General features: G+C 34.7%; 1 protein-coding gene across 2 annotated transcripts in view; it reads left to right on the top strand.

The window, feature by feature from the left end:
- The window catches only part of NT5C1B (5'-nucleotidase, cytosolic IB), a 22,494-nt gene extending 10,370 nt beyond the window's left edge, over window positions 1–12,124 (top strand). For both annotated transcript variants that reach the window (XM_002914990.4, XM_002914991.4), the window contains 4 exons: window positions 411–540; window positions 3,433–3,555; window positions 3,973–4,157; window positions 11,785–12,124. In XM_002914990.4, coding sequence (XP_002915036.1) covers window positions 411–540; window positions 3,433–3,555; window positions 3,973–4,157; window positions 11,785–12,117 — 771 coding nt within the window. In that variant the 3' untranslated portion in view covers window positions 12,118–12,124. The remainder of the gene's footprint in view (window positions 1–410; window positions 541–3,432; window positions 3,556–3,972; window positions 4,158–11,784) is intronic.
- Window positions 12,125–13,114: the final 990 nt, after the last annotated feature.

Consider the following 13,114-nt stretch of genomic DNA (forward strand, 5'->3'; position numbering starts at 1 on the left):
AAATTAATAAATAAATAAATAAATAAATAAATAAATAATAATCACCAGATGATCAAGAAAAGAAAAGCAGACTTCAGGAATAAAAAAAAAAAATTGACAGGGCCTGAAAGGGTTAGCCTGATCCTTCTCTCTACCTACCCCAAAGAGAGAATTCTATGAAACCAAATACTGTAACAATTTTCAACAAACATTACCTATCTTCAGCAAACATTAACTGAGGTCCTGTATATAAGAGGCTGAAAATAGAGAAATGAATGGCATAACCTTGCCTTAAAGGAGCCATAATCTCTTAGTGAAGAGTCTTCAGAGTTTGAATTTGACACCAATGATATCCTTTCTCTCCAGACTCCAGACTCCAATGGCCACCTTGCCTGGCCCTCTTTACATGCACTCATGTTTGTAACCTGCAGGCACTGCAGCATGTCAATGCTAGACTCCGTGAGCTGTATCCTAATGAACAGGACTTATTTGATATTGTACTGATGACTAATAACCATGCCCAAGTGGGAGTGCGGCTTATAAACAGCGTCAATCACTACGGTAAGTAAAATAAATACCATGTGGAAGAACAGCTTGCTGCTCTGGGAGAGAGAAGCCATGTTATTTTGCTAACTGTAGCCTAACTAATGCAGTGTCTTTGATACTGACACCCCCTTCTGCGTGAGGAATGTTTATTTGCCTATGTCAGAGAAAGAGAGGCCATGTTCATTTTTAACTTTAGCACAGAGTTGGGCCCAAAGCTCTGGACTTAACTTGTCAAGTGTGAATTTCAAAGTCTTAATCCCAGCTCCTGCAATATATTTCTCTGTTTTATGTTTTTCACTTCTGAACTTGACTTCAAGGAGCCATCAACCCAGAGGCTTTCTCTGTATGATCAAACTTCTTGCTCACCACAGATCTGGGTTTAAGGTTTATGGGTTTTCACCTTTCCTTTCCACTCTTACAATCTGATTCTCCCTGACTGCTCTCCCCACACATCAAATCCATACCCATGTCAGCAAAACTGTCTTTGTTCCTTTACATGGAAATTTTTACTAACTCTAGTCTCCTCATAGTATTTCCATCAGTGTGTTGGATTCTTTAAGAGAAAATCCCCAATTTCCTGCCATGGAATTACCTGACTTGTTATTTAGGGACCTTTTGACTATTTTCTAAGTGACCTATCCAGGCTTATGGTTACGTGGAGTCAAAGTAAGGTTGAACTTTGGCATATTTAAATTCAAGGTTTAAAGTGGACATAATTATAAATAATCAAGATGTATTACAACTTATGAGTTGTACATTATCCTAATTATAAGGCTGATATCTGAGGCGTGCCTGGTGGCTCAGTCAGTTAGGCACCTGCCTTTGGCTCAGGTCATGATCCCAGGGTCCTGGCTGAGTCCTGCATCAGGCTCCCTGCTCAGCGGGGAGCCTGCTTCTCCCTCTCCCTCTGCCACACCCTGTGCTTGTGCTCTCTCACTCTCTCTCTCTCTGTCAAATAAATAAATAAAATATTTTAAAATTAAAAAAAGGCTGATGTCTGAGACGTAGTTTAAAAAATGTTTGCCTTTCAAAAAAAGCAGCTTTCATAGTGTTATGACATGGAAAGAGAACACAGATAAAAGGTTTAGCATACATGAGTAGCATAATCACTCAGTATACAGTAGTGATTATTTTTTACAACATATGATCTTGCACAATTTAGTAGGTGACTTAGGTCTATCTCTCCCTCACCAAACTGAGCCCAAGAAGGCTAGTAGCGTAAGGAAGCATAGTTATCTACCTATCAATTCTGCTAATGAGTTGATTGAGCTCCTTCTTCTCATGCAGGCTTATTCATGTACTAACAGCCTTTCACCTGGAAGAGTTAGTTAGTTACTTCCCTTCTCTGGGTGTTGAAGGCAATTTATATCTTCTGCTGCTATGGCCTGGTAAATTATCATTCTCTGTTTTACATGCCTGGCTGCTCAGTGAACTGTCATCTCCTTAAGAAGGACGATGATGTTTTGTTTCTGAAGTCCCCAGTGCCACCAAGTAATTTCTGATCATTAAATTAATATTATTTAAGGATTTGTAGAGTACACTTTTGTGCCATTTATGCCCAATTTTGGCTTAAGTGAAAAATGCCCAATTTTGGCTTAAGTGAAAAACTTAGAGTATTTCGCTAATATCATAGCAAACACTTCCACCTCAATTGTTGATGAACCCTACTTACTCTGTGGGTCCACACAGATGAAAAACAACTGAGAAGCCTCAAAATTCTGCTTTATATCGTGTGCAGCTACCCAATTTCTTATGTATCTAAAAACACTTCGAATGGGCATACACTATCTTATATGCATGATGTTATACTTTATTCAACTGTTCTCAAATCGTTAAACACTGTTCTGCTTTTATAAATAATCCTGAACTGAGCCCTTTTCACATAAATCTTTATCAGAGTTTCAGATTATTCCCTTGGAATGAACTAAAAAAATTTCAAAAGGTATAAACCAATTAGATTTCTTGATACATGTTGTCAAATTACTTTCTAGATAGCTTGTACCAATTTATACTTTCGTCTAAAGTGGAAATGGGTGCCTATTTTACAAACCTTTCACCAATATCTAGGACTTGTTTTTTAATTGTTGATTTGGAAGACATTTAATGGTATTTTAATATTTAGTCTCCTAAGTAATTACATTTAAAATTTCAAGTCAAGGGACAGCTGGTTGGCTCGGTCAGTCAAGCACCCGGCTCTTGGTTTGGGCTCAGGTCATGATCTCAGGGTCCTGGGATCAAGCCCTGACTAAAGCAGAGAGTCTGCCTGTGAATTCTCTCTCCCTTTCCCTCTGCCCCTCCACCCCCATTAATGGCTGCTTTCTCTCTCTTTCAAATAAATAAATCTTTAAAAACAAACAAACTAAATAAATAAATAAAATTTCAAGTCAAGAAAGAGAAAATTTCAGACCTGTTTTTAGAAAACAGTTTAAATCCTAGCACTGCTTGTCATTACTATTACATTGTTCCTGAAGAAATACAGAAGTGGTACTTAAAATAAAGCCACACATTAACTATCTCTTTCAACAAGTGAAGAGCCTATGTTTGAAGAAAAAGTACTCTGTCTAGTCTAGACAAGAGTCAATGTGAATCAGTGGGCTTAGACAAGTCTTTATGTCTGTTTCCTTTTCTGCAACGATGATAATAACGCCTATCACACAATTGTGAGAGCAAATGGGCAGGGTCTATATGGACACACTTAATAAATTATCATGCACCAAACACATCCACTATTATATACAATAGCTTTTTTTATATATAACATAATGATTTTCCAATATTAGTGCTACAAAGGTAATTCTAAACCTCAACAGGCACTCAATTATTCCTAAGATAACTTTGATTTACATCTACAGTAAGTATATTGTCTTTAGTCTCTGACATAACAAAGTCTTTCTTGCCCAATAATAGGCTTACTAATTGACCGCTTCTGTCTGACTGGTGGAAAAAGCCCTATTGGCTATTTGAAGGCATATCTTACCAACTTGTATCTTTCTGCAGATTCCGAAAAAGTACAAGAAGCAATACAAGAAGGTATTCGTTTGGTTTTATCCTTCAAGTTAATAAAGAGGTTTGCACTAATGTTGACTTTCATTGGGCTTCATATATGATTATGTGGCTTATGTCCTTGTTAAATTTTCTGCTTTGTTTCCACAAGTAGCAGCCCCTAAATCTGTCTTTTAGAGCTTTGACCTTCTTGGAGGTGGACATTCTCAGTGACTGCCCTTCAACCCATTTTACACTTTCCCATCCATTACAGAAATGCAGGCAGTGTGTAAACAACTGTTTTGAGATATGTGGTTACAAAGAGCAATTGAGTCATGAAGTTAGCTAGAAAAAAAAAATATTGCAAGGTCTGGGAGGACCTTTTTTCCTTTTTTTAATCATTAAAATGGTAGAAGAAACTGATGCTCCTGAGAAGAGTATTAATAAATCTCCATGGTCTGCCAGGGATCGCGTCTGCAACAATGTTTGATGGCGCCAAAGACATGGCTTACTGTGACACACAGCTCCGCGTGGCCTTTGATGGCGATGCCGTCCTCTTCTCTGACGAATCTGAACATATTGCCAAGGAGCATGGGCTGGACAAATTCTTTCAGCATGAAACACTATTTGAGAATAAGCCTCTTGCTCAGGTAGGTTCAGTGAGTTCTAATTAATTTTTATCTACTTATTTTTCAACATATAGATATTCAAATTTTAAATTATTTTAAGCAGGTCACTCTTCATTTCTTATCCTTTATACTTTACCCCCTTTCATGAACTCCTCCTTTTGAAACATCTGCTGCCCACTTAGGTTTTTTGTTTGCTTGCTTGTTCTGTTTTGTTTTGTTTTAGCATCCTTTTATCTATCCTTTTTGGAAGTGTTTCTATGCTCTTCTCATGATAATAAGTTCACCTCCAAATTACAAGTAACAGAGGCAATATGGCTTACCAGTAAGCTATTTCTATATATTAAGTACTCAGAGTAGTAGAGGGATTTCCAATTGTTCAGTAAACATTTGTGGACCTCTCTGCCCATAAACCTCAAACTCACTAACGGCATTACTTAATTGAGAAAATCTGCACAAATGAGAGCTCAAATTGAATCAAAATAATGAGCCTCAAACAAGTGCAAGCTATGAACACCTAATCAAAATGAAACTGAATATTTAGGGTTTTTGGAATCAATCCATGAACTGAAGTGTTAAAGTCACAGTGTGAAATGAACAAAACTTACAACTTCTGAACCAAAGGAAATCTGAAACACCAAAATATTCTCCAAACTGAATCTGAACTGATAGATTATTTAGTTTTAATCTAAGAATTTTACCGAAGAATTGGTCTTTTTTTCTCAGCTCCTCTTGAACTTAATATAAACTTAAATGTTGTTATTTTTATGACACTCATAAAAGTATAAATAGACTAACTGAAAGCTGAAAAGTTTCACTAACTCACCTCATGTTACAGCAAATGATATTTAAACTGTGTGTGTGTGTTTTAATCAGAACTGTTGAGGTATAATTTATATATAGTAAAATTAATTATTTTTAGTGGATGCTTCTGAGTTTTGACAAATGTATACAGTTATGAAACCATGACCAAACTCAAAATGCTCATTATCCTCACAAAATTCCCCCATGCCTCTTTGTACCCGTCCTACCCTGCTATCTCCAGGATCTATCCACTACTAATCTGATTTCTGTCCCTATAGTTTTGCCTTTTTCGGATGTCACATAAATGGAACCACACAGGATACAGTATTTTGAATTTGACTTCTTTTATTTAGCATTTGAAATACGTCCATGTCATTCCATGTAATAGTGGTGTCTGTTCCTTTTTATTGTTGAGTACTAATCTCTTCTATGGATGTACCACATTTTCTTTATCCATTTACCTGTTGGAGGATATTTACGTTGTTTCCAATTTTCAGCATTTATAAATAAAGCCACTTTAAGCATTTGCATACAGCGTTCTGTGTAAACTTAAGATCTGATTTCTCTTTATAAATACTTAGGAGTAGGATCACTAGGTCATATGGTATATGTGCCACTAGGTCATATATTTAATTTTATAAGATACTTACAAAGTATTTTCCAAAGTGACCAGACTGCTTTGCATTCCCAATAGCACTATATGCTCTGTATTTTGTACTGGTAAGTTGTTTTTTGTTTGCTTCTTTTAAGTTGTTCTAGTGGTTATATAATGGCAATATTGTGGTTCAAATTTGCATTTCTCTAATGACAGATGATATTGAACATGTTATCGGGTATTTATCTGCCATCATTTGTACTCCTTGGCAACTATATCTGTTCAAATTTCTCGCTCATTTGTATTGGGCTTATTATTGAAGTTTGAGAGTTCTTAACATATTCTGGATAGAAGTCCTTTATCAGAGGTGTTTTGCAAATATTTTCTCTCAGGCTCAAGATGAGCACGTCTTTTTAAAATTCTTTTTATATCTTCAGTGTCTTTTGATGAACACTTATAATTTTGATGAAGTTCAATTTGTCAGTTCTCTTATGAATTGTATCTTTAATGTCATATCTAAAAACTGTCAAAGTCACAAATTTCCTATGTTTTTGTACAAAATTTTATAATATCAGGGTTTTTTAAGGATTATGACCTATTTTGAATTAATTTTTGTATTTTTGCAGAGTATTGGTCAAGTTCACTTTTACTGCTTACGGATATCCTAATTGTTCCAGCGTTATTTGTGGAAAAGACTGGCTTTCTATTCCTTTAATATAGGTGCCTATGGTTTTACCAATATCACACTGTCTTGATTAGTGCAGTTTTATAATAAGTCTTGAGATCAGGTAGTGTGAGTTCTTCAAATTTGTTATTTTTTAAAATTATTTGGGATATTCTGATTCTTTTGCATTTTTATACAGATTTAACAACTAGCTAAGCATTCCTCGAAAAAAGAATCCTGCTGGAATTTTGATTATGATTGTGTTGAATTTTTAGCTTAATCTTGGGGGGGGATTTCTTAATATCAAGTCTTTCAGTCCATGGACATGATATATTCTCCATTTATTCAGGTCATCTTTGATTTTTTTCATCAGTGTTTTGAATGTTTTTGTCTACAGATATCACACATACTTTGTTAGATTTCTACCTAAGTATTTTATAATTTTTTGGTGCTATTGTGAATAATATTTTAAAATTTTTATTTCCAATCTGTTTGTTGCAAATATACAGAAATACGGCTGGTTTTTGCATATTGACTTTGTATCTTAAAACTTTGTTAAATTCACTAGTTAGTATGGTAAAATTTTTGTAGATTATTTGAGATTTTCTCCATAGACAATGCTATGAATAAAAACACTTTTATTTCTGTGTTTCCATTCTGTATGTCTTTTAATTATCTTTCTTGCCTTATTACCTTTGCTAGTACATCCAGTACAGTATTCAACAAGAGTGATAAGAGGGCACATCCTTGCCTTGTCCCTGATCTTCAGGGCAGATCATTCACTCTTTGACTCCTAAGTAAATAGAGAGAATATATTTTGTATGATTTCAGTTCTTTAAATTTGTTGAGGAGTGTTTTATTCCCAGAATATGGCCTATCATGGTGAATGTTTCATGCGTACTTGAGAAGAATGTTGACTCTGTGTTGTTGAGTAGTCAAAAATGTCCATTAGCTTAAGTTGACAGTGTACTAGTCAGGTAATATTGCCCAGGTTTTCCATATTGTCAATGATTTTCTATCTATTTCTATCCACTACTGAGGAGGCAGTGTTGAAGTCTTCAAGAATATTTTGAAGATTAATCTATTTCTCCTTTCAATTATATGCATCTTGCTTCACGTATTTTTAATCTCTTTTGCTTACTGCCCAAATATTTAGGATTGTTATATCTTCTTGGTGAAATAATCCCTTTTCATTATGTCTCTCTGATAGTCATATAACCACTCCAGCTTTTTGCTTTTTGTTTGTTTTGTGGACAGGTGTTTGTATTGTATAACTTTTCTATAGTTTTTACTTTTAACCTGTTATGTTTTTACATTTAGACTGTTTCTATATTTAAATTGGCTTTCTTGCAGATTATGTAGATTGAGATATATATATATATATAGATAGATTGAGATATATATATATATATATATATATAATGTTTTTTGGTACAATCTGACAATCCTGTGTTTCAATTGCTATTTTTAGACCATTTACATTTAATGTGATCATCACTCTGGTTGGATTGAAATCTATCATCTTTCTACTTCTTTCTATATGTTCCATCTGTTGTTTGTCTTTCCTTCTCTTACTTTTTGCTTTTGTATTTATTGTATGTATTATATGTTTCCAGGATTCTATTTTATCTCCACTATTGACTTATGACTCATTTTAAATTTTTCTGTGATTACACTAGGATTGACAACATACAATTTCAAGTAATCACAGTCTACTTTCAAACAATATAACGGCACATCACGTATAGTGTAAAAATCTTACAACAGTATACTCTCAATCCCTTCCTCTTACATTTTGTACTATTGTCACACATTTTATTTTCACCTATACTATCAATTCATAATACTTTGTTATTTTTTATTTGATTAATCAATTATATATAGAATGAATATGGCTAAGATAAAAAATATGTCTCTTGTATTCATCTTCATTTTAACCATTTCCGGGAATCTTAATTTCTTTGTGTAAATCCAGCTTTCTCCCTGGTATCATAATCAGTTTGCCAGAAAGCCATTTTTTAACACTGCATGTACAACTGATATGCTATTACCAAAAGCTCTGCTTTTCTTTGCTTGAAAAACTCCTTATTCTCCTTCATTTTTGAAAATATTTTGACTGGATATAGTTTTCTGAATTTACCATATTTTTCTTTCAGCACTTTGAAAATACCCATCCATTATTTTCTGACTTCCATAATGGTCTCCAATCCCACTTCCAGTGGTGGAGGGGTTTTTCTTTCCCTTTCCCCCATAGCAGTGGATCTTTACCTGTGCCCTAGGGGTAACAGTGTTTGAAGCCCTTCTTCTGGCAGTGTAAGACTTTTGTTACTTAGGAAACACGAGGCAAGGTGGAGTTTTAGGCTTTTCTCACAATGGTAGCTGCTCCTGTCCTCCAAGCCTGCACTACCAAGGACTGCTTTCTCTCATTACCCATCCTGCCTACAGTCTTTCTCGTAAGCAACTAGTGAAGTCCATGAAAAAAAGCATGTAAGAGAGCATTTCCTGAGTCTGTGACTTTCAGGGCTTCCTTGTTCTCTCATTAGTCCACATTTGTCCTTTAGCAATATTGTTTTTTAATTATCTCAATTTTTCATACTTGCTTATATATGGTGTCTGGTATGTTGTCCTCCATTGCTTTGCCAAAGATGTGCCAGTTCTTGAATTCCCTATGTTGTTAAAGAGAACCTTAGATTTTTCCCTTAGACTTTTTTTCTTTACATTTCATATTAGTCTGTTGTCCTGTTACCTCAGCTCTCTAATGGGTTCAGTAAATGTTATGATTTTTTTTTTTTTAGATTATCTGGGTTTGTCTTGTTGTTAAGATAGGAATATCATCTGTCTTTCCAACTTTCTACATCCTAGGCAGATTCTTAATGTTTTAAGTTATACAGCTTCTAAGGAAGTTATTTTTTTAGTAACTTTACCTCAAATTTCTATATTTTTATTGACAAATTATATACCTGTACTACTGTACAAATGTTTAAATTATAAAACAAACCCAAAAATAGGAATATGAAAGGATGATCTGGACACCTGTTTTGAATATGGTGACATAAACGGACTGGTCCCTATTTATTCCCTCTGGAAACTACTCAAAAGCAGTAAGGAGAACTGTAGTCCTCTGTGTTTCAAAGCCAAACTAGTCATGAGTTGGGTGACTCCTGCCAACAGTCACTATCCCCACTTTGCTATTGTTGCCAAAAAAAAAAAAAAAGTTAATGGTTTTTTCACACATATATAGATAGATATAGAGATCTTTCACCATTAGAAAGTGAATTTTACTTGTTTTTTCCCCAATATATGCTGCCTCAGAGAAACAGTGATCTAAATAATGTATAGACCTAAACAGACAAATGATTATCTAAATAAGCCATGTTTATTAAAAAACAGTTTGTTTCCAGGACAGCAGAGAAGAAGGGATCTTTTGAATTATGAAATCAAATCAGCTTAGAATATTAACCTTGACCTTTGCCATAAAACCTCTAATTGTTCCAAGGAAAACCAATCTGTTTAGTGATGAGTAACAAAAACAGAACCAGCACAGAATATAAGCAAAGATACTGAGAAAAAGACAAAGAAGGGTAAAATCTAATAAGAGACACGGATCTTTCACTAGAAATAGTAGTCAAAGTATAGGTAAAAATTGTGCCTAAACTTGACTTTAATTTTTAAAAACCTAATAAAGCAAGTCAGGGCCATAAAGTAGAAATGTAAGAATCAGGGGACAGATAGTAAAAAGTTAATTGGTAGAACTCTGGAAATGAGTAGAATTGAAAAATAAGATTTTAGAGAGAAAATGACAGAAAATAGATCAGAGGTAAAGAAAATCCAACATACATATAACTGAAATCCCTGAAGAAAAACACTGACATTATGTTCTGAGTGGAGAAGGAGAGGGTTATGTGTGGTAAATACAAAGATGCAAATGTATATAAAAATATAAACCAGAAAACATCTTAAATTATCAAAGATTTTAATGCATACATTAAAGTATTAAAATAAATCAGAAAAAATGATCATCATCAATGTGTGCCCTAGCAAAATTTTTTGACATCAAACATGAAGTAGCAATTCTTTGGGCAGCCTGCACATATGAGTGGGGTAAAAATCAAGCTGTCCTTAGTCTTTTCCATAGCAGCACTCAATAGCAAAAGACAGTGGAGCACTACTTATAAAAAATCTAAGAAAATGGAAAGAAAATCTCAATCACAGATTCTGTATCCAGCTAAAAGTTCATTCAGGTAAAAAGAAAACACATCAGTTGAAAATATCAAGGATTGTTATTTCCATAAGATTTTCTTGAGAAAACTAGAAGATAACATTTTGGCCAATATATAGATGACTAGAAACACAAAGGGACAAATAAGCACAGAATATATTTAATCACAGAACTAAAACTAAAACAATTGTAGGGAATAGGGTGGTAGAAAAGAAAGCACACATTATGTGTCCTAACAATGTAGAAATTATATAACTAATGAAAACTGGAAAATGTGGAGGAAAAAGACCTAAGGAAGAGTAAGTATGTTGATATCTTCAGTTATAATAGGTGATCAAAGGATAAGATGTAAATCTAATAAACAGAAATAAAAGAATCTTTAATAATGAAAATGTAAACATCGAGAAAGAGGAAACAAGTAAAATTGGATGGTTGCAGAAGAAATCGAGGATAAGAGAGAGGTGAAAAGGCACTGTAATTTCATTTTTCTCACTGTAAAAAATAATAGATCCTGGATTTTTTTAAAAAAGAACCAACAGTACTATAAAAAGTTATACTCACACAGGTAACCAATAGAAAGAAATAATACAAACCTTCCTAAATCTTAGACGAAGCACACATACACACATGCACAAAGGAAAAAAAAAAACACCCAATAAACAATCTTTTAAAATCTTTAAACAAGGAAAATGCAATAAAAATCATAAGAACCATTATCACATATATTTGTAATACCAATAAATACAAGTCACCTAAAACTCAACTTAGTTTTAAAAATTAAGACTTCCAGGTTGGAACATACAACAGAATCCAAATCTTGCTCTATTCCAGAGAAATAGCTAAAACAGCTAAAAGTGTTCAGAAAGGTTGACGATAAAAGTAAGTGTGAAGATACACACAGGTAATTGTAAATATAAGACAAGGTCAGAGTCAAGCCACGAAGGCAGCAAACTAGATAAAGGAGTAATACTTCATAATATTAAAATGTGCAATTCACAAAAAGGAAACTAAAATAGTTCTTCTGGTGATTAACCAAACTTTCTTCAGAGTATTCCATTTTGCCATGGACAATTTATGTCTGTTGCCCTTTTACTTTTTATAGAAACTTTCACTCTTAAAACATCAATGTTTAGGTAATAAATTATATGGTCATCCTACATTTATTCTGGGAATGGCAAGGATAGTTCCATACAAGGAAATATACTCATATAAATGCAAGGAGTTTCAGGACTGTTTCATTGGCCTTAGAATACTGCATGTCTAATGCAGTACTATAACCTTCTATAAGCTCTTATAAGCCTCTGTTTTTTTCAGCATTCACCTCCTTTAGCTCACTCGATCACAGCTGTGACATATGTTCCTTTTACAGGGTCCCTTAAAAGGCTTTCTGGAAGATTTAGGCAGACTGCAAAAGAAGTTTTATGCCAAAGACGAACGGTTACTTTGCCCTATCAGGACCTACCTGGTTACAGCCAGGAGTGCGGCCAGTTCAGGCGCCCGTGTGCTGAAAACCCTTCGCCGCTGGGGTCTAGAGATAGACGAAGCTCTTTTCCTTGCTGGAGCCCCCAAAGGTCCCATTTTGGTGAAGATAAGGCCCCACATTTTCTTTGATGACCACATGTTCCACATTGAAGGCGCACAGAAGCTCGGCACCATCACAGCTCATGTACCTTATGGCATTAATCAAAAAATGAACAATTAGGGATGGGGAGGAGAAATAAAGCAGTAAGTCCGGTACTACAGAAGCCACTTCTTGTGGATCTCTAGGGTAATTAGATAGGTATTTCAGAAGATTGGACCAGAACTTAGTTCATTTGGAAAGGTTTCCTCTTGATTTTTTTGAAAATATTTTGAACCCTCAAGTTAATTTCAAGCTACTTCTCTTTGAGCTGTCAGTGCTGTTGAACACCACTGCACCTACCCTTGTGTGTAAGTCATACTGATGACTCTTTAGGATAAGCTTAGAACTTGAATGCTTGAACGCTGAGGGGGCTATAGCCTAGTTGGTTTTGCAAAGCATTGCTCATTTTTGGATGTTAGTAGATAAAATGAATTGATACCCATCATCATTGTAGAATATTGGTCTTCAAAGAAAGACAGAGTAGGGTTAAACACACTCTTCGAAATTAGAGCTTTTTATTCTGTTGCATCTGTGACCAGCTTTTTAATCAATGCAAAATTAAAAGGTCACTCCACCTACATGAGTATACCAATTCTGACATCGCTCATTCAAAAATAAATCAGCAGGTTATTCAGATAGGGCACTTCCCTTCTAAGATGAGCCCCAGACAGAAGCTCCTGGCAAAGCTTCTTCGAAGCTTACCTGGTGGGGGCATTGCCTCTGGACCACAAGGCTTCATATTTGAAGTCTCTGGCTCTGGGCCTGGAAGGTAGATCCAATGTTTACATGGAAAAAATGTCTTGGCTACCACTTCAAAATGTAACATGAAGTGTAGTATCCTAGCCTTTCACTGTTACCATTCTTTTGTTATTTTTTATTTGTTTTCAAGAAACACTGGTTTTTAACCATAATCTACTGCATAATAGGCACAGTGAGCTGGTTATTTTCATGCCACCTCATTTTCTTACAAACCAAGTGTTTGTAACAGAACAGTATTATTACCCTCATTTTTATCAATGAAGAACTTAAGATTCACAAAGAAAAAATAGCTTATCCAGTAATGTGCAGCTAATAAATG

The sequence above is a fragment of the Ailuropoda melanoleuca genome, chromosome 4, assembly GCF_002007445.2.
Source record: "Ailuropoda melanoleuca isolate Jingjing chromosome 4, ASM200744v2, whole genome shotgun sequence".
Taxonomy (NCBI): domain Eukaryota; kingdom Metazoa; phylum Chordata; class Mammalia; order Carnivora; family Ursidae; genus Ailuropoda; species Ailuropoda melanoleuca.